The following is a 22,292-nucleotide window of genomic DNA, read 5'->3' as shown; positions in this document are numbered from 1 at the left end:
CAATGCAAATCTCCACCTAAACATTGCATAACCCCAGGGGTCTTTTTGTTTTTTTGTTTGCTTTCAATACTACAGTGCTGCCAACTCTCATGATTTATTGTGACTCTTGCAATATTTGGTGTTTTTCATAAAACCCCAGGTCCTGACATGACAAGAATCTCAGCTTTTGCTTAAAACAAAGGGGCATTTGCTACTCTTACAGTTGTGGAGGAAAGCTTGAAAATGTGAACTCCAAAGGCTCAAAATCCCCAAATGCAAAGAACCCAATATTTATCATTTTTACACTCTCATGATTTTTAAGACAATATCCTGATTTTGGGTGGAGCTCCTCTCCTGTTTTCTGAATGCTTGGGGCTGACAGTGCTGCACAAATAAATACGGATGCACATGACAGCAACACTTTTGGAATGAGAACGGTTGGCATAGTGTGTAATTGAGCAGATCATGTGTTCTTATGAGCGTTTATAGCTCATCTAATTTCTCTTTAGGCCCAGCAGTTCTGTAGCCTCACTTAGATTGTCATTTTTTACTTGTCATTTTTTACAGTGTAGGACGTTCTCTTTGTGACACCGTATAAAATATATAATAATCTTAACAGGCCAGATTCTGACTGCCTTACACTGAGCAGCATCTCAGTCCATGAGTAGTCCCTCTGACTTCAGTGGCACTGCCTGTGAACTATGGTACTGCTCAGCGTTAGTAATGGTGGCGGATCAAGACTGCACTGTTGCATATTTTTCATAGAATCATGGAAATGTAGGGCTAGAAGGGATCTTGAGAAGTCAGCAAGTCCAGGTCCATGTGCTGTGGCAGGACCAAATAAATTTAGACCATCCCTGATCAGTGTTTGTCCACAGTCTCCCTTGGAAGACTATTTCAGAGTTCAACTACCCTTAGAGTCAGAAAGTTTTTCCTAATACCCAACATAATTCTGCTTTGCTGCAGATTAGGCCCATTACTTCTTGGCTTGTCTTCAGTGGGAAGCAATTGGTCAACATCCTCTTTATAAACATATAACATATTTGAAGACTGTTATCAGGTCCTGCTCAGTCATCTTTTCTGAAGACTAAACATGCCCAGGTTTTTTAACCATTCCTCATAGATCAGTTTTTCTAAACCTTTTATCATTTTTGTTGGTCTCCTCAGGACTGTCTCCAGTGTGTTCACATCTTTCCTAACGTGTGGGGCCCAGAATTGGATGCAGTACTCCAGTGAGGCCTCACCACTGCTGAGTAGAGCAGGACAATTACCTCCCATGCCTTACACATGACACTCCTGATTAATACACCCCAGAATGATATCACAGTTGCACCACATCGTTGACTCATTTTAAATTTGTGATCTACTATCACCCTCAGATCCTTTTCAGCAGTCCTAACACCTAGACAGTTATTCCCCGTTTTGTAGTTGTGCATTTGATTTTTTCCTTCCTAAGTGAAATACTTTTCACTTGTCTTTATTGAATGTCATCTTCTTGAATTCAGACCAATTCTCCAATTTGTCAAGGTCATTTGGAATTCTAATCCTGTCCTCCAAAATGTCTGAACCCTTCCCAGCATGACGCCATCTACATATTTTACAAGCATACTCTCCACTCCATTATCTACGTCACTAATGAAAATATTGACTAATACTGGACCCAGGATTGACCCCTGCAATACCCCACTAGATACATCCTCCCAGTTTGATAGTGAGCCATGCACCCACTGTATAGTAATTTCTTTAGTTTGGTAATGGGAATGTCATATGGGACTGTATCAAAAGCATTCTGATGGCAACAAAAGAGTTCTATTGTGATTAGTCACTAGTTATTCATAGGTTCTTTCTTTCCAGTATGAATAATAAGCTCTCTAGCCACACGTCTCCAAGCATTTTACAAAGGGAAATCAACACTGTCCTCATTTTGCAGATGGGGGAAATTGAGAAGAGAAGAGACTGACCCATGTTCACACACAGCAGGTCAGTGGTAGAACTGGGAATAGACCCCAATCCAGTGCCCTCTGCACTGGACAACACTGCCTCCCACCCCCATCTCCCTTACACAAACCTGCTATGCCTGATCAGGACATCAGTCCATGCACTCCCATATCCTGTATCCAACCTTGCCCAGTATCTTACATTTCAGAGGAGAGTTGCCTCCTCTCCACCTCCCCACTCAATGAGGTAAATGGTGCTGGGGAAGTCCTTTCTGACCTCACAGGAAATGAACAGCTAGCCTGTCCTACTGGGCACAAGCCAATTTCTGCTTCTGCTGATCGAATGACACTGGACTTTAGGAGGGTCACTCCAGCATTGCCAAGTGTCGGGCGTAGCCTTCTAATTATGAGTATGAAGGACAATACACTGATCTGATATGTACCTGGAAGAAGAGGGTAGACACCAAGCTGATGCCCATGGACTCCATGTTCTGTGAAGGTCTGACCATGAAAGTGAACCACGTGAATATCTTTTGACCCGCCCATATTCAACAAATGCCATCGGACCAGTTCATCTTTATACATCCTCAGCCCTTGCAAGTTGTATGTGATCCCATTAATGGCTGAAAAGAAAAAAAAATATATTCACAAGGGATGGAAGAAACTGCTAACACATGCCAGCTGAGAAACAGCAAAGATGTCAACTAGAGTTGGACCAGAGGATGCAGACTGGATCTAGATCTAAAAGTCTCATAAGCCTATAGAGCTTCAGATCTGGTGTCCCGGTCCATGCCAATCTCTAGTGTCAACATATAATAATGACCTTCTCCGTTAATGAACTACCATATTTCCCCATGTATAAGACGCTCCCATGTATAAGACGCACCTTAATTTTGGGGCCCAAAATTTGAAAAAAAAATGTATTACAGTAAAAAAATCTAAAACCACTGTATAAGACGCACCCAGTTTTTAGACCCCAAATTTTTCGAAAAAAGGTGCGTCTTATACATGGGGAAATACGGTAAGTGTTGTTGCAAGTGAAGTTGCTGGTCATTCAAATAAGTGAGAATGCTTTCTACCTTCCTGGTAGAAACAAAATTAACAAAAGCCCCAGAGACTTTTGAACAGTTAAAGGTAGATAGTGATGGAATTTAGCTGCTCGAGTCCAATATGCGGCCAGCTTGATTCATATTAAGGTTGTGAACCAAACCAATCCCATAAAGCCTATATTAGGGGGGCTTAAATTAAATTGATAGTGACCCTTTAAGGGGAATCAAGTGGGTGTTGCAGCTCGGGGGGGGGGGGGGGAAATCTAGAAAACATGAACCCAGTGTTAAGCAATCCCAAAATGTCTGCCTGAGTAGTCTGCCTAAAGCAATGGCTCTGAGATGAGTGAACTATCCACTTCATCTCAATAGTGTATTGATTCCAAAATGTAAAGGTGATGATTTAAATGTCAACTTTGTTAGCTATTTCACTACTGATCATTTTAGTGGAAACATCCAGCAAATGCGCTTATCCTAATCCCAAACCATCTCTCACATCTTCTCAGTTGGGGGGATTTAATATTAAAATAAACTAACAGGAGTTACTGTATTGCTGTCATTCATTTCCATATTAAATTCAGAAAAAACTCCGTTTTTCACATTTAAATGATAGTGCCACAAAATTCACAGTCTGCTGCACCAGAATGCCAGAGAATTCAGAGACTAGGCCACAGGATTTAAGCACAGCATTCTGTAGAGCATGGGGACTTGAATACAATAAAACTGATTCTATTAATGACAATACGTCTGACTCATACTTGATTTTAGGAACCTCGTTTTCAAAATGTGGCTTCCATTTTTGCATGTGTGATTTTTTTTGCATATGATCACTTGTTCACAGGAATTCTAGTACTTAAGGGCCAGGTTTCCAAAAGAGCTCTCCCATTTAGGCACCCAAAGGAAGTGATCAAATTTTCAAAAACATGTGTGGCACCAACAGCTCTCACTGTTGTCAATGAGAGCTGATAAGTACTGAGCTTTTTGGAATAACTGGCCACTTCTTTTGGTACCTAAGTGGAGCTGAACTCTTCTGAAGAGCCAGCCTCAGTTGTGGGTGCTGAGCACATCTGAAAATCCTCCCTATATACACAATTCCCATTTGTGCTAATTAGAGCTGACTGAAACTTGGAATTTTTGTTTCATGGGAAATTTCAAAGCTTTTCTGAAACAGAACCAAAAAATGTATTTTTGTGTGAATTTAATCAAAACCGATGAAATTTTGCAAACAATTTTGGTGTAATCAGAACAGCGTTTTCCAACAGAAAATTGTTTCAACTGAAATTTTCCTATCAGCTCTATTGCCAAAAGAGAGCACATGGGGTCTCTGGTAGGCCTGGCTGAAAACTTTCCCATGAAACTACTTTTTGATGGAAAATTAATTTTTTTTAAAAAATGAACTCTCTCACAAAAAGATTCTGCTTTCCATGGAAAACTTCAATTTTTTGTTGAAAAACTGAAGCAGAGAGTTTATGGTTTTCAGCCCACAATTGAAAGCTTCCTGTCCAAAAGCCGAAAACTTCATTTTTTTTTTTTTTTTTTGCAAAAAGTCAAAATTTTCTCTGGAAAATTTTAAACCTCCTTTTTCCTGTTTTTGTTAAAAATTTCAAACTAGATCTAGTCTGTATACACAGATTCTATTTTTATATGCAAAAGGGATAGTGCAAAATGTGTATACAAATGATGTGTGCGCGCAAAGATGCAAATGCACCAAGAGCGACTGGGTTGAGGTATTTTTAATTCCTCCCTCTCCTCTCCCAGTGTGGATAACTGACAAAGGGAAACATTAGTACCATGAAATTTATGGCATTTTTGCACTTCTGTGGTCTTCTCATTGCAAGTCCTTTTGGAATGTTTATCAAAGTACCAGCTTTTCTCTTCATTGAAGACCATAAAAAGCAGGACAAACTCTCGGGTATCTATTGGCCTGTTGCTAATCGCACTGAGGGTTCCCTTTCGACAGATCAAGATTGGACCAATCAAGCCAGAATTAATATCTTTCTCCTGGAAGGCAATAAATACAAATTACAAGTAAGAGTTAGGGTTTCCCAAAATACATCATTAACAACAATTTGCACAGTCACAGGGGTTTTCATTTGAGGATTTTGCCTTACAAACGTTAACACCGGGGCACAGGAATGGCCAGAGTGGATCAGACCCAAAGACCATCCTTTCTCCAACAGTGGCCAGTGCCAGATTTTTTTCCATGTTTTTTAATGCCCCATAACTTATGCTGCCAGTCTCTGAGCCCTGTCTAGTTCTGCAATATCCTTTTTGAGATGGGTGGCCAGTTCTGCAACAGTATTCCAGAGGAGGCTGCATCGCTGAGCTATATAATAGCATTATAATAGTTTCTGTATTTTTCCCCATCCTATTCCATATGCATATTAACATTTTGTTTGTTTTTTCGACCACAGCAGCACATTGAGCTGAGGTTTTTACTGAGCTGTCTGCAGCGATGCTCAGGTATCTTTCCTGAAATGATACGGTCAAGTAGTTTAACTTTTTCTGTCCAATATGCATTGTTTTGCATATATCAGCACTGAACTTAATCTACCATAATGTTGCCCATTCAGTTAGCTTGGTTAAGTCCTTCTGACGTTCCTCACAGTCTTCTCTGGACTTGGCTAACCTAAAATAACAGTGTCATCAATGGATATTGCTACCTCATGATTCACTCCCTGCCCCCGCTTTTCAGGTCATTAAAAAATATATTGAACACTGGATCTAGTGTACAATCTTGTGACTCCCTGCTGTTAGCCTTCTGACATCATGAAAATTGACCATTTATTCCTACTGTTTGTTAAATGGCTCTTTTAACCAGTGTCTGATCCATGATGATCCTCAGCCTCCCATTCTATGACTACTTACTTTCTTTAATAGCCTTCTCTGCATGACCTTGTCAAGAGTGTTTTGAAAGTCTATATAAAATATGCCACCTGATGCTGCTTTATCCACTATTTTATTGACACATTCAAAGGATTCTAACAGATTCATGACACATAGCTTTCCTTTACAGAAGCCAGGCTGGGTAGACCCTATCATACCGTGATCTTCCAGTTCTTTTATTATTCCATTTTTAATGATTATTTCAACCAATTTACTAAGTACAGAAGTGAGGCTTTATTAAATACTAAATTTTCAACACCCCAGTGATGTGGGGGAAAGGTCCCATTTTATAAATGAGGAACCCAGATCCAAGATGTATTTGCACATCACATAGCAAACTTGGAGGCTGGGAGAATCTTTCAGCTATGCTACATTTCTAACTAAGGGCCTGATCCAAAGTCTACTGAACTCCATAGAAAGACTTTGGATCAGGCCCTACATTTGGGATGAGGGCCTGATTCCCCATTGCCTTGTGTAGGTACTGAACTCTATGCAAAGTGGCTATGAAATGCTACCAAATCAGAATTCTCCATCCACTCATGCTAGTGGCAGCAATTTATATTCACTTTGCACAGGCATAAATGACTAGACGAGGAACAAGAGAGTGGCGAATCAGGTCCAAAGAGAATAGGAAGCAATCCAAAGTGCTGTGAAGCTGGTATTCCAACAGCAAGACGTAGCTGTTATCTAACAGACTCTAACACCATTCTGCTTAGATTTCCTTACCGGGCTTACACCAGAGTAATAAGCCCAGGACCTACAGGCTGCTCCAGGTTGTACAGGTCCGGACCGCTTGGTTGCAAACCACACATAGGTATAGGTGTCATTGGGCTGAATTGCATCATCCTTTTTGAGCCAGTCTGGAGACTCATCTTCATAACTGCTTCCCTCAGAGGATTTCTCATAGAAAAGCCCATGGGAATGGAGGGAATATGGTCTGGAAGCCAGATTTTTAAAATGAACCTAGAAAATAAATATAGGCAGATTTTTGATTAGCAGATTTGGGCCCAAACCAAAACCCCAGGCATAAAACATCCATGAACGGTGTAAGGTACAAAATTCAGGATTCAGATTTATCTATTGATTATGGCCTAGACTATGCCTGGCTGGAAATGGGGAGTGTAACTCCTGACACATCTTTATGAGGTGCAGCAGACTCCCCGGTGCACAGCTAGTCAGGATGTGGAGAGCAAGGTAATGTCTCTGCCTCCTCCCTGCCCCTTTTCCAGCACTATTCCCAAGAAGGAGCATCTTGGTAGCAGCCCCTGCATTCCCATGAGTACCCCAATTCCAGGCAGGCCTAACATGGGCTGCATAAGGGGGACAGGGAGTCTTTATTCCCTCCGACATCATTGGGTGGCTGTGTTAGACAGGAGCACAAGCTAGTTCTACAGTAATACTGGAACCCTGTGTATGTAATTCCAACTGATGTCAATGGGAGTTTCTCTGCGATGCATCTCCCTCATCCCAGAGGTGGACTGCCAGGGCAGGGAGCTTGTCTTTTCTCCCCCACTCAGAGCATGGAGTTCCAAGACTGGGGCTGGCTTTTGTCTCCCCTTTTCTTGCTCCTGATTTTTATGTAACTCATCTGTTCCCTTTACGTAATAGGGAGCCTCGTCAAAGAAGCTAGAGAGCAGTGAGTTCTGCCATGTGCCACTTGGGCCATCCCACTAAGGGTCAACACGTTCCTTACAGTAAATATTCTAATATACTGCCCAGGTTTAAGTCCCAAGAGATGGGAACCACTTCTCTTGGGGAAGACTGTTCCACCGCCTCAAAGATCTCGTTCCTAGGAAGTGTTTCCTTTCGCAATATTCCCCTGTTACTACTAGTTATAATCCCTTGTATCATCCTTAGCATTTAAGTGATGGCCAGCATCTTGGCCATCATGCAGGGACTGAAGTGGAGACCTCCAGAGGTAAAAGCACGAGTAGTTACAGCTTGAGCGCCACAGCCGGGGGAGGAGGGAGAGTAACAACTCATTTCCTCTGAGAATTGGCATAGAGCGGGACCTGTAACACAAACTGACCTGTGAGTTACATTTACACTAGAACCGATCAACATTTTTATATCAAAATATCTTTTAGACAGAAAATGGTTTCTCGGAGAAATGCAAACATTTTCAGTTTTTTCATTGAAAAACAAATTTTTCAGTAAGAAATGTCATGTTTCAGTTGAGCTTTGGGTAAAAATCCTTTGGTTTTTGAAGACCACATTTTTTTAGAACTAAAATGTTTTTGAAAAAGAATTTCCTCTCACTTTTTGGTTTTGTGTTAAAGACAAAACCTTTTTGGTGTGAAATTTAGAAAAAAAAATTTTTTTTTTTTTACAAAATTTCCCACCAAAAATGACTGATATCTTTCAACCAGTTCTAGCTCAGTCCCTTCAGATCCTCGTAAGAAACCTTAATGCACCAAACCCTTGAACCCTTGACTTACTTGGATGACATCATCCACTTCAGCCCGGATAACAGGACCAAGGATACCCAGGTGTTCTTCATATTCTCCTTCAGCCTCCCGAGTTGTAAAGGTACTATCCACATAGCTTCGGAAAATCACTTTTTTGTATATGGTGTTGCCCCCTTCCTGGTTGGTTCTGTCATTCCTCATTATGCTGAGGGAATGACCAATGAAAGAACACAAGATGTCAGTTTTTCCAATTCCCGTTATGATGAAAATTAAAGGTCTACACATGAAAACCCCTCAAGATACAGTCTGAGAAACAATTACATTTACACTTGGAATACTTTGGAGGCAAAAAAAAATCAGCATAAATGTCAGTGATTCACACTGAAAATGTATGATCCAGAGTATTAAAGTGACTACAAAAATGATATCAAGATTCCATTTTTTCCTCAGAGATTGCACACCAAATTTGTGCAGTTTTCAAATCCTAAGATAGTTTTTCTAACCACCAGTGATGAAAACTTTCTCTACTATCTGCAAATCCATCTGTGCTCTTTGTGCCTCTTACGCCATCACCCATAAGAAACTGAATCTGAATTCAGGAGAGAGTTTTTAGTGAGGCACTAAGAATACAGCTTGCTCTCCCACAGATATATTGGCTCTGGAGAGCTAAGGCAAGTAATGGATTGAATTAGTTATCAGCTAGAATTCAGAGCCCGTATGCGGAAGAGATGCTGACAGCTCGGTGAGAAGGTGTCACCTTTTCACATTTGCCATCTGATCACAACCACATTTCAAAATGCAACGAATCTGTGGAGAAATAGGCATTTAGTCCATCATAGTCACCTAAGGTACATCTACACAGCACACAGCAGCGAGCCTCCCAGCCCTGGTCAAAAGACTTGGGCTTGCACTACCGAACTGAAAATAGCTGTGTAGACGTGGCTCGGGCTTTGAAGCCTCAGGCGGGGGGAGTCAGAGACCAAGTGCCAGCCCATGCTGCAACTTCAAAGCACTGTCTCCACAGCTATTTTTATAGTGTTAGCACAAGCCTAAGTCTGTTGGCCTGTGCTTAGAAGGCTTGCTGTTGGAGACTGAGTAAACGTGTACTCTTAATGGAAAAAGCACTGCTCCTCTAGCACAGAGGCCTGAGGATCAGGAGATGTAGGTTCTATTCTCAACTCTTCCAAAAATCCAGGGACAGATCGTAAGGCGGTGGGTGGAGGGGAAGTTGTCATAGCTCCATTGACTTCAGCAGAGCTATGATCATTTATATCAGCTGAGTATCTGCCCCACACAGGGTAAATGATTTCAGTATTTGAGCTTCAGGATTTTCACACATGGAGAAATCAACAGAGCCCTCTGGGCACGCTTGCAAATATAAATGATGAAGGTAAAGATGAAGCATGCGGAATGTTGAGAAGGGGGAAATAGACAAGATTGTCAAGTAGCCTGAAGCATCAATTTGAAAAATACACAATTCAGAGACTGAATTTGCTGTAGTGAAACGATTTCTACTCACGTCCTAATCACCCTGACAATGAAAACTCAGGCTGTGCAAATATTTTTGTGGGTAGCAATTGTAGAAAAAGAGGCAGATTTTGCACAGAAATATGAAATTACTTGTAGTTTTGCATGTGAGCATTGATCTTTGTCGCAATGAAATTTCAAATTTCTAACAGGGTGAATTTTTGTCTCAGAAGAACAGGATTACAAATTCTTGTTGGTGTGGAATAAAGCCACTTTTTCAAAATCAAAACAAAAGGCGAACATCTCAAATTTGGGGCTCATAAGCGGTGGTCCAATCAGTTCTTGATCTCTGCTAAGACTAGCAACAAGAGGGTTAATTAGAATCATCTACGGTGGTAGTGGTTTGCATGATGTGGACACTTGTCTGCTGGAAACTGGACTGAGACCCGAACAACCCATTTTGTACTGGTGATTGAATCAACTTCAGATGGTGGGAACTATAAGGCTGGAATTTTCAGTAGGGCCTAGGGGTGTTAAGGCACCCAGTTCCATTGAAAATCCCCTAGGTCACTTTGAAAATCTCCACCGAAGTCCCTACCTACCCAAGATGGATTCAAACTGGCAACCTACAGGCTCTCTCTCTTGACTAAGCCCGAAACCATCCCATCCACGCACACTTCAATACCTAGCTGAGGTACTGATGTTTGCCTCATTACATAGTATCTGAGCGCCTCCCAATCTTTAATGTGTTTATCCCTACCTCACAGGGGCTTTGTGGGGAAGGGCTTTATCCCCATTTTACAGAAGGGGAACTGAGGCACAGAGAGATTAAGTGACTTGCCCAAGGTCACACAGGAAGTCTGTGATGGAGCAGGGAATTAAACCCAGGTTTCCTGAATTACAGACTGTTAAAGTGAACAGCACTTGTGTGATTAAGAAATCTTTTAACTCTTCAACAACAGTAGCTTTGTTTTGGGATAGCTGTCTGAATCAGTGGCTTGTTATTCAGCAACAGAGTGTGAGGTGCGTGGCAAGAGAGAGGAAGAATTTGGGCCAACCTTTTCTTTAATCCCGCATAGTCCCAGAAGACCTCCTCGGCTGCAACGTAGTATCTTCTCATGTTCCCTCTGCTACGTAGATAGTGCACAGCAATGTCATCAGGGTCACGGACGTTATTAATGTTGAATCTAGAGTCCGTTGTGTATGGGTCATCATATTCTACGTAGGCATATGGATATGAGTAATCTGCAATTTCCTCACTGTCCGAGCCTCCTGGAATATACTCCTTGTAGTCCCCATTCCCATTGGGAAGCCCTATGATGATTGGCTTAAATTGTCTTGGGGTCAGCGTGTAGTTATCCCCGTTTGGAAAAACTGTGCGGTTGGCCTCACTTGGCAATGCTGTACTGTTGGCCTCACAAAGGGATACTGTGTGGTTGGCCTCGCTGGTCGATAGTGTGTGATTTTGCTCTCCGGGTACCTTTGGGGGTCTCACACCTCTGGGTGTCAGCGAGAGACTACTGTACTTTTGATTATCCTTCTTTTTCCTCCTTCGGGTCTTGATGAGAGTCACTGATGTACTCAAGGTGCCATTCACATTTCTCTCTTTCCCTTTCAGAGTTATATGCTTGCTGCTTATTTTCCCTTTACCTTCCGTGAGCTGTGAGTAGCCTTTGTATTCCCCTTGCTGCTTCTTATTCATGGAAATGAGATCTCCTGTAGGCATTGTAGCATTTCTGGAACCATTCTGTAATTTATCAGTAGCTTGAGCTGAATTTGTCTCCATCCGATAACTCTCCTTCACAGAGACCAAATTCCATTTCTCATTCATAATTTTAGATGCACCTCGGTGATAGTTCTTCATGCCCCTCGGTGATAGCTCTTCCATCATATCCTTTACCACCAGTGGGCTGGGAGCAGGAATTAAGATATCTGATGCATAATCTAGAGTAAAATTTCCTTCTTCTTTATCTTTGAGTAGTTCTAATTCAGAGAGATTGAACATGTTTAATTCATTGTTTTCTGCCCTGTGTCCCATAGCAAAAGTCAAGTTATCTGAATGTTTGGGAAATTCAGCATTTTCTTTCTTGGTTTCCTCCTCCTCCACATCCTGGTCCTCATCATATTCATTTGGAAGTTGGTCAGTTCCTAACATATGTGAACTGGAGATAGTCTCTGCATGGTGAGCAGAGAGAGGTGCTCTGTCTGAACTGGTGTTGCCAAGAGAGGAGAGACTTTTATTTTGCTGTGTATGATTTAAGAGGGCAAGCATCTTTTTAACGGCATAAAATGTCGTCTCCAGCTGGTCTCGCCTTTTCCTCTTTCTGCTGAAATTATATTCTTTTCCCAAACTTTCCTCTCCTGGTTCCTCTGAATTAAGTGTTGAAAAAGATGACTTTATGCTGTCCCCTCTGTCAGCTAAGAGTTCTGCTGCATCTTTTGTTTGCACTTCTTCTCTGGTCCTCAGAAGTTCATCTTCAAGTGTTTTGTCATAATTCCGTGACATCTGACTGTGATTTGCTTCATAGTCACTTTGGTTTCCAGCCTCGGATACAAAGTCAGGACTTACTGCTGTTGTGTTGACAGGAAGTGAATATTTTTCTGCTGCCAATGTGTAATTTGTGTGGAGTGACCCCGCCTCAGTTGGGAGAGGAGCAGTGCTTTGAGTTTCCCAGCGCTCATCAGTGTCCAAGGTATCACGGTTCTCCATGAATGGCAGATCTGAGCCAGTAGTCACATCAGCACTCTTATTGCTGGTGTTAAAGTTCTCATCTATGGCCAGAGCAGTAAGATTATACATTTCTTCCTGGACCATTGATTTCTTCCCAAATGTCCGAAGTCCCAAAATTGAGGCCAGATCATCTTGGTAATCAGAATCATCAGAAGTTTCCTGTTTTTCTTCTGATGTTTCTTCTGTTTCCCCTTCCGTTTGGTGTGAGGCTGCAGGCACATTTTTAACCTTCTCAAAGGAGAAATCAAGGACATCATACGGAACATCCTCATCAGAATAAAAATCTACATCTTTTTCACATTTGGCATCTCTAAATCTCAGCTTCATGCCATGGTTCATCTCTGGGGACCCCCAGGATGCAAAGAGCCAGGTACCTGCAATTGAAAAAAAAGTATACAACGTATTATTTGTAGAGCTTGACCCCAGCTTGTCATGTCCTATCTAGATTGTAAATTCTCTATGTCAGGGACTTTCTTTTGTGTTATTAGTCTATACAGCACCTACCACAATATTGCTCTGGTCCTTGATTAGGGTTCCTAGGTGCTAGCATAGTAATAAATCACTAATACTGAATACAACTGACTCAAAGTTCAGGGACAGATTTACATCTCAACTTCCCTAAAGTTTAGGGTTGTCTGGATCCAGGTTTTTGGTACAACTCAAAAAGTAGATAAGAGACCAAAACTAGATGGAAACAAGGGGTCGGGTGGGAAGTTTAGATAGGGATCCAAACTTCGCAAAGTTTGAACTGGGTGTTTGGGTTGGGTCCCATCTTTTGCGTTATGCTTATAGACCTAAAGATAAGAGAATATTGATCATGATAAAAATCCTCATAGGCATTTAAAACCATTTCAAAACCACATATGTTTCAATACTTTAAAATCCTCTGGATGGGTGAAGGTCTTTAATAGGACAGTGAAATTCTACATTTGGATCTCCAGATTGGCCTACATGAGAATAAATGGACATAGTGCACCAAAATGCCAACCAGGGCATCCAAAGACTAGATTTTGGATGATCTGCTATGCTCCCAGGTTTGAAAAGTTGTCTCACTATCAAATTGGTGCATACAGAATAGGATTTGAATACTAAAACACTATTCACTGAAACTCCATTGACTCAGGTTCTTTGCTTTTTATGGTATGCCCTAGAATAAAACATGGCAGAGATTGAGAAAAAATGGCTTTTACCTGAAAAAGATGCCAGATGTAATTTTCTACCTCCTCTTTTTTTAAGAGACATAGAATTGCATTACTTTCCTTAAAGTATTTCCAAAGGCAACAATAATGAACACATTTAAAAAGAACTGGAAAAGATGATCTAGGGAAGGATGGGGGTGATCACATACTAAAACAAAAAAATGTTGAAGAAGTACAAAAATAAGAGTCTGGAGACTTCTGTTATGTCTGATGGAGGTTTCCAGCTTCAAGTAAACATTTCTCCTTTTTAAAAATACCCACAATGCATAATTAGCCTGTGGAACTCACTGCTAGAAGGTATCACTAGAGCCAAGAAGTTAGTAGGATCCAGAGAACTAGCCATTATATAGATAAAGAAAACATTCACAGGTACTTTAAAGAGGATAAAAAGTATTAAGGGATCTAAAACCTTCTACTTCAAGGCATAAATCAGTCACTCAAGTCTGGGATTAGGAAGAAACTTCCTTTTTAGGCAAGTTATTCCATAATTGTCCACACTATGGGATTTCTTCCACCTTCCTTTAAAGCATCTGGTACTGGTTACTCTCAAAGACAGAATACTAGAATGAGATGGACAACTGGTTTGATTCAGTCTGGTAGTGCTGACATTCTTTCACTCCTAAATGACTGGTGGGCCAGATCCTGACACGTGTGCATCCCTTTTGTTCAGTGATGCCAGTATAATTTGGCCATAAGACCATTTTAACCAGCCTAGGGTGGTTAACACCAGTGGAAAGCTACATATACTACAGTAGACTAGAGCAGACATAGGGGTTCCCTACACCACATGCCCTCTCTGCTGCCAGAGTAAGCTCTTGCTATGGAAAAGGGGACACTGTCAGGATGTTCCTTTCTGGATGCAGAAGGGAGAACAGGTTTTAGATGTAGACATTTTTCATTTCTATAGATTCTTAGAGAACTTCAACACTGTGCCTCAAATGACACTTATACAACTAGTGCCACAGTTAAGATTTTTGGGGGCGGTGCTCAAAAGCAAAACAGAATAATCAATAAGTTTAGCATATGCTACAGCACTGCTATGTTATGTGCAGCCAGCATGTGTATGCCCCATGTGTATCAACCACTCTTGCTGTAATCTAAGGAAAAATTTAGATGGGCTGAAATTATATATGCACTTTATACAAAGCTTTTCTATTTTTATGAGTCCTTATGGACCCTAGATATAAAATCTCTTAGCAGATCATTAAATAAACATAACAGTCCTGCCACTTACCTGTGTTGTCCATTTCTACAGTGACCGATTCTCCACTCATGGGAAAAAGATTCAGTACATCCTCATACTTCTCTCGAGTCGAGAAAGAGTGACCAGAAAGGCGTATGGATACTACCTCATCCTGCGTGCCAATACTGGAGACGTGCCACTGCACAACTTCGTTGTGGCAAAATCCCAGGATTTCAGTGCTGTCGGACATGTAGCCATTTATTGCTAAAAGAAAAGCAAAAGATGCGCTTTTGCTGTACCTTAAAGCCTCACCAATTTCATGCCTTCAGTGGAGTGACATCAGGGATGGAACTGACACATCTTTGCATCCAGACAGAGAAAGATTATTGGCACTTTAATGAAATGGGACTGCAATCCAGTCACTTTCATTTGAAGGGACACCATTAGGTTAAAAAGATCATATATTAAAATAAAATGCTCTTACCTATGTTCCTAGTCATACTGTACTGGTGAAAGAATTCAAACAAAATATTCTTTAAAAGTTATTTCTTTTGTGCATTTCTCTCAGCTAGCTAGCAGTGGAAAGAGACTAGTAGTCATTTTCATTTCTGGGTTCTGCATTCCTCTCTGTATAACACAGGCCTGCAGGTGACCTGGGCCATGGGTACAGGGGAGGATGAGAAATGGGCTCCTAGTGCTTCTGCAACCATAGTCACCAACTGTTGTGGGAGGCCATCTCCCTTCAGGACACGTGCTGAGATTCACAGGCTAGAGTCAAACATTGGAAGAAACCCCAGAGGCTAGCATTGCATTAGCAGTGTCTCTGGCTGCTCTGCTATTCTATATGTTACTGGACCACATGCTCCCTCCTGATTTCCTTGTGCTGTGCCCTGAGTAGTCAGCATTTCAGAACCACATTGCGCTGAGGCCCCACCTATGGCGGTGCAGCCATGCCCCCCCAAACGTCAAATTAACAGACTCATTAAGACATACACATTGCTTAGTTCCATGCTAATAGCTGCAGCTTGCCCCAAACTCAAAAGCATGCAGTATGAGGCATGCAGCTGCTTGATTAACTTCTGGATTCTTCTCAACATCCCTCCCTTTGCCCCTCCTGATTCCTCTCTCCATCCATCCATCCCAGGGCAAACAGGTGCAGCATCACTGTTTGTTCCTAGCCACCATCCCAGGAACCCTGCCAGCCCCTCACCCCTGGGTACCCATTCCCCTGTGCCAGGCTCTATACCAACGTCTACACACCTCCCTCACCTAGGTACCCTGCCTCTCTGTCTCCCACAGTCACTGATACCTCTAACCCCCCACCTCCAAGTGCTGCCTCAATAGACTGCAGTTGGTGGACCAGAAATCCATGCAGGACTGCTGAGAGACCATTGTCACTTTCCCTTCTTGGTTTACACTTGCCCAACTCATGATGAGTTTGTTTGTGCTTACGTTGCCCTAATCATGTCCTATGCAATTCTGGAACTAGCAGATCCTGGAAGCCAGAACCAGAACGTTGCTCATTTGTGCTTTCCCATTCTTCAGCACACGTGATCTCAGGGGCCATTTTCTGTCACTTGGGACATTCCCATGCCTGCCATGCACCTCACAATAAGCTCCCATCTGGGTACTTGCGCTCACATGATCTTTTGCAAACTTGGACCTAGTTTCCCACTCACTGTGCATTACGTTAGACCTGTAGAACTTGGGATCATCCCTTTTAACGCTGGAGGGGTTGCTGCAGTACTGTTTGATGTTATCCTCTAGGTACCAACTCTTGTTTTCATCAAAGACGGCAAACACGGTCTGCTGCTCTACATCCGCCTTGTTCTGAAAGACAGCAGACATGGCATGGTAAGTTTTGCAAACAGCTAACTGATACACAGTGGGGCATATTAAGGGCCTGATCCCGCCATCCCTCCCGAGGCAAAATGTCCATTCAAGAGAACAGAACCACAGTCCAGTGGTTAGAGCAGGAGACTGGGGTTCCGGACGCCTGGGTCCCATTCCTAGCACTGCAGCTGACTCACTGTGTGACACTGGACCATCTACTAGCATTGTTGCTGTGAGCTGGGCTCCCCCTAGTAGCCCACCTGTTGCTGTCTGAGCAGGTGCTTTAGTCACTGCTTCCACTCACCCCAGGTTGGTTTCTGAGCCACTGTCAAAGTAGATTCCTTCCTTTCCCCTAACAGAGGGGAAGTGGAAGAATTCTCCCAGCAACCCCTTTGCAATGCTTCTGGATTTGTGTCTGCGGTTGTCAGACCTAGGTTAAACCTATCTATGATAGACTGGGGTCAGGACTTCCCCAGAGTTTGAAGGTACACAGGGAGAAAGGGAGGAAATTTAGGTGGTATATAGAACCAGGATTTTGCAATTCTTTCTTGTCTTGGCAAGCAAACAAAGCACAAGCAAAGAAATTCCTTGCAATCTGATCTAACTGAAAGCCCCAGTGATCATTCTAAATCAGGGGCCAAATATGCCAGCACACAGCTAAAACTATCACTGCAAGCAGCCCTTATGGAAAAATCCTATAGAATTTAATAGAAAATAATCCCCTTAGTTTAGATGTTTTGACTTATCCTATAGAATTTAATGAAGAATGATGTCTCACCTACAGAATTCTGTAAGGTGGTTCAAAGAACTTATCAAAAGGATCCCATTCCTTATGACATTCTATAGGTTTTTAGAGTGATTTCTAAATAAGCCTATTGACCTGATCCCTGTTCAGTTCTATAGGACTTTTCTCTAAGGGGACAATCAATGAAACCAAATTCCCCTGTAGTTCAAATAATACACTTAGACAGCAGCCTCCGTCTCTCAGAGATTGTAGAACATGATTATACCTGCACACCCCTCTTGTCCAGTGCTTCGCTTTTACAAATTAGAAGTGGGCCAATCAGCCCAGAGGCTATATCCCTGGTTACATCTACAGCACTATGATATAATCTCGTTATACACTGCGCATCCTTTGCGGTGGGCTGATCGGTGTGCAGAACGCTCCATTTGTACGTGTAGGTTTCCCCCGGTTGAACTGCTTTACTCTGGGTGCTGTTGTCTGAAGGAACAATAAAAATAGAGAAACATTAATATGAGTTACAAACTTAGAGCCAGATCCGTGGCTGGTGTAAACTGGCATAACTCCAATGAAGTCAGTGCTCCTTCGCCAGTTTATGCTAGCTAATGATCTGGCCTTCAGACACTTGAAGTCCAATATGGTTGTCCCATGAGTGGCTTACAACAGAGCTGCTGTTTGCAGTGCAGAAAGAACCTTAACTCTGCTCTGTTATTAAGTTAAAGCCTTGGATTGTCCAAAGCTTTATCACAGCCTGGAGAAATACTTCGTGTCCTTTGCAGAATGCAACACAGAACCAAGATGTCACTGCGTTTTCGGACTGCTAAGGTTCCTTTTGCTAAATGAGAATGATACCACTTACTTTAGAGGCTTGTCATTGAAGCTAAACGAATTATGTGTGTAAATCACGGAGATCCACGGATGAAAGACACTAGAGAAGGGCAAAGGATTGTTGAACAAGAACTGTTCATATCCAGGGCAGAAGAGTCTACATTTTAATTATGACATTTTAAGGTGACAATGAGCTGCCCACTGGTGGGGAAGCAGACTCAGAAGGAGCAGCCTTGGCTCTAACATATATCCTGGCTAAAGCCAGCTCCATTCTATTTCTATCACAAACCACTATATTCTTCCTATACCCAACAATCACCCATAAAACAGCACCTAACCAGCTGATGTTAATGCTGCACAAATGCTGCTTGCTGTCTGACTCATACAAAGAAGTCCAATCACATCACTCCTGTCCTTGAACAAATCCACTGACTCCCCCATTCCTTATAGGAATCAGGAAATAAAGTATCTCCCTCTTCCTTCTTTAAAGCCCTCCATGGACTGGCTATAGCTTATTTCACAGCCCTTAATTTCTGTGTAGTCCCTTTGTTTGCTTGCCCCGCACTAGCACCCTCACTATCCAAGATTGTAGTTTTGCCATTGTTGATGCCTTTTCCTGCTGCCACTCCTGCTCTTTCTTATCTTTCGGCGCCATCTCATTTCAGCTCACAGGAGAAAACATTTTTCTCTCTTTTTGCTTGACTATGCCTTTTAATACTTCCTAATATTTCTTCCCCTCTGTTACTATTAAACTGTGCAAAGCATATGGAGATATAGTGTACTCAGACTTTCAGAAAGCCTTTGACAAGGTCCTTAACCAAAAGGCAAAGTAAACAGTCATGGGATAAGAGGGAAGGTCCTCTCCTGGATCAGTAACTAGTTAAAAGATAGGAAACAAAGGGTAGGAATAAACGGTCAGTTTTCACAGTAGAGCGGTAAATAGCAGTGTTCCCCAAGGATCTGTACTGGGACATGTGTTTTTCAATTTATTCATAAGTGATCTGGAAAAGGGGGTGAACAGAGAGATGGCAAAACTTGCAGACATTACAAAATTACTCAAGACAGTTAAGTCCATTTTTAAAAATAATAGTGCTGCTGCTTAGCGTATTTACATTTCATTTTCCTCTATAGATCTCAAAGCACTTCACAAAAGTGGGCACTTAACATAATCCTCATTTTACAGATGGGGAAATTGAGGCACAGAGAAGAGAAGCAACTGGCCCAAAAATCACACAGCATGTTCGTGGCAGAGCTGGGAACAGAACCCAGGTCTCCCTGTCCTGTGGCTTTATCAACTACCTGGCCTCTTAAAACCAAAGGGAGACCCTAGACAAAACAACACTTTTGATATTGTGCAAATGTGAACATCTTCTGACCTGTGGAATTCAGAGGGTCAGTGGCTCCTTCCGCATCCTTTGAAAGTGTCACTCCATGGAGGTAAATGCTGTAAGGTCGACTGGCCATATTTTTTAACACAATCTATGGAGATGCAGAAAGCAGGAGTTCAGCATTCAGTGAATTCCGGTTTGGGTACATTACTACCAATCCTAGTGAGAGTGGAACTTGCTTAATTTCAGCATTGAAAGTGCTGAGGGGAAGAAACACTCCTTAAAAGAAAAATCTGGGGATGTTAAACCAGAAGCTCTACTACAACATGAACATCTGTGGAGCACAGTGATTAGCATTCATCTTGCTCTGCCTGGTCTCAGGAGATGGGGAGAATGCTGTCCTCAGGAGAGCTTCCCACACTGCCAGGCACCCGAAGCCATGGAGAGTGCGCTGAGCCATAGAATGGAGTCACCAGGTTCCCTTGAAATTCCTCCCAACAGTGAAAACTGGAGAGAGAGGATAAAACACACCCTTTCCCAGCTTCCAGGAACCGAGGAGGAGGGAGAGGGAAGAGAAATGCTCTGTGGTCCTGCGTCCAGAATGGAGTTGGGTAGAGAGAGGAGAAACACTGAACTAAACTCAGTTGCAGAGCCACAAAATCATCATGGGCATTTAAGGATTGTGCAACTTTGTGAGGGATCAATTCAGGATGATGGCAAGTCATTTATGTCACTATGATACAACATAACATCAACATAACATACAACATAACATCATCATGTCAGTACTGTGTGGCTCTCTAGCTTCATTTGAAGATGAGTACATATATCTTACACAGCTAAACAGTAATGGAGGTAGAGATCATGGGTTCATAAAATTCAGACATAGACCTGAACTTCCCCAAAGTTCAAGTGCATTTGGAGTTGGAGTTTTGGACCAACTAGTCTAAATATTCTTTACAAAAAGCAAATGTCAATGCAAAGTTAAGACTGATAAACCAAGCACTCAAAGTCAAGAATGGCAGAGAAGACAAAAACTTAACTCTGTCCCCTTGTGCTCATGCCTTCAAATATGGCCACTCTGTGAAATAATATGTAATGATATAAAAAGAATACAATACCACCTGTTTCTTATACAACCTCACCTAAAGTAAGTTACACCACAGTACATACAGTCTTTGGACTTGGCCATCACCACTTACCTTGATTGTGTCTCTGACTTGAGCTCTGATAATAGGGCCCAGAATTCCTGTTTCCTTGAGCCGGGGATTCTCCAGACGCTTGTTGAAGCTGGCATCTGCATACTGCCTGAAAACGGCCTTTTTATACTTCTTCCCAATGAGATTTGAGAAGTTGTCCAAGTACTGAGCTTTATATTGCCTGGAAAAAAAAAAAGTATCAATACAATCATCTTAATGGTGAGATTCTTTAGACTGTAGAATGCTCTCCCACAGGAAATGGCAGAAGCTCCATTGCATGAGAAAAACAGATCTAGATTAGACAGCTCTATAAAATAGATGATTATGATTTGCACTATAGTAGTAGCTAGAGAACCAACCCGGGTCAGGGTTCACATTATGCTAAACTCTTTGAGGCAGAGGCTTTCTAAATTTTCAAGAAAAACAAAAGGGTGGGAGAGAGAAAATATTACTCCTTCCATTTTACAAATAGGAAAAGGAGGCACAGAGGAAGTGAATGACTTGCCTAAGGTCTCACGTTCTGTGGCAGAGCCAGAAATTGAAATCAGATATCCTGAATCCAAATCAAGAGACTTGACTTAATTAATATTACATCAAGGTTTCAAAGAAAGTGGAATTCCCAATGATGGCTAAGAATAGGTAGGGTTTATGAAGTAAGATGAGGAGCTGTATTTTAGTATGAGCTGTGTTGTACCTGAACCCCTTTGAAGAAAACTGGGGACACTTGATAACAGCAAGTTAAGGTTTATTCCCCTCACTCTTTCAGAGCTCACATTCTTCCTTTCCTTTTTCACCTTCTTCCTTTCCTTCTTCTCTCAATCCTCCCTTTCCTTTGGTGCATCCTGGGAATTGTAATTCCTGAACTCAAAGCTACAGGAACAATCTAGGAACAAATTTACAACCACCGCTGGGGTAGCTATCTGCACCTAACTAGATACAATGCATCCTTCCCCTTTAGAATAACCATTGTAAAACTTCAAACAGTTACTTCCAGACCATCATTACTTGAGCCCAATAACAAAGTCTTCCAATCTTTTAGGCAGTCTCCTTTGTCTTACATGTCTAATACCTGGGGAGGCAGGAACCAAACCAGGCAGTGGAGCAATTCCTACTGCTATAGATTGTCCCTCATTATTATGGGTGTCATCAATGTTCTCTGTTCCAAGGTGGAAATCAGCATTTTCTTCAGCTACTAGCTGATGATCTGCAGACAGACAGACAATCTTGAAATGTTACATTTCTTTTGATCGATTAATCCAGCAGAATCTTTTCAGATTTCTGTTATCTGTAAAGGAAAGGAATATCTTGACCGTTCTTTACTGACTTTGTATGACAGCTTCAAATGAACAAAATCTCCCATTTGAAATCTGAGAGGTTTAGCACCTTTCTTACAAGCTACATGTTGCCTATATTTCTTCTGTTTGTTCTTAACACATTCATGAATAGTTTCATCAGAAGGTTTGGTTTAAAAAGGAGAATGTGTAATCTCTTAACGGGTAGTAAGTCACGAATCAATCTTGTGTCCT

At 41.9% G+C, this 22,292-nt stretch overlaps 1 protein-coding gene across 2 annotated transcripts in view; it reads right to left on the bottom strand.

Moving 5' to 3' along the window:
- Positions 1 to 22,292, bottom strand: part of F5 (coagulation factor V) — a 58,190-nt gene that overhangs the window by 12,548 nt on the left and 23,350 nt on the right. For both annotated transcript variants that reach the window (XM_067546109.1, XM_067546110.1), the window contains exons 8-17: positions 20,770 to 20,947; positions 19,616 to 19,718; positions 17,680 to 17,891; positions 16,516 to 16,666; positions 14,888 to 15,100; positions 10,782 to 12,828; positions 8,287 to 8,461; positions 6,575 to 6,811; positions 4,753 to 4,963; positions 2,360 to 2,539 (exon numbers count right to left, since the gene is read on the bottom strand). In XM_067546109.1, coding sequence (XP_067402210.1) covers positions 2,360 to 2,539; positions 4,753 to 4,963; positions 6,575 to 6,811; positions 8,287 to 8,461; positions 10,782 to 12,828; positions 14,888 to 15,100; positions 16,516 to 16,666; positions 17,680 to 17,891; positions 19,616 to 19,718; positions 20,770 to 20,947 — 3,707 coding nt within the window. The remainder of the gene's footprint in view (positions 1 to 2,359; positions 2,540 to 4,752; positions 4,964 to 6,574; positions 6,812 to 8,286; positions 8,462 to 10,781; positions 12,829 to 14,887; positions 15,101 to 16,515; positions 16,667 to 17,679; positions 17,892 to 19,615; positions 19,719 to 20,769; positions 20,948 to 22,292) is intronic.

This window comes from Emydura macquarii, unplaced genomic scaffold (genome assembly GCF_026122565.2).
Source record: "Emydura macquarii macquarii isolate MOO-44397 ecotype Brisbane River unplaced genomic scaffold, CSIRO-AGI_Emac_v2 contig_1119, whole genome shotgun sequence".
NCBI classification, from domain to species: Eukaryota; Metazoa; Chordata; order Testudines; family Chelidae; genus Emydura; species Emydura macquarii.
Note: the sequence above shows the minus strand (reverse complement) of the source record. Positions and strands in the feature narration are given on the sequence as shown.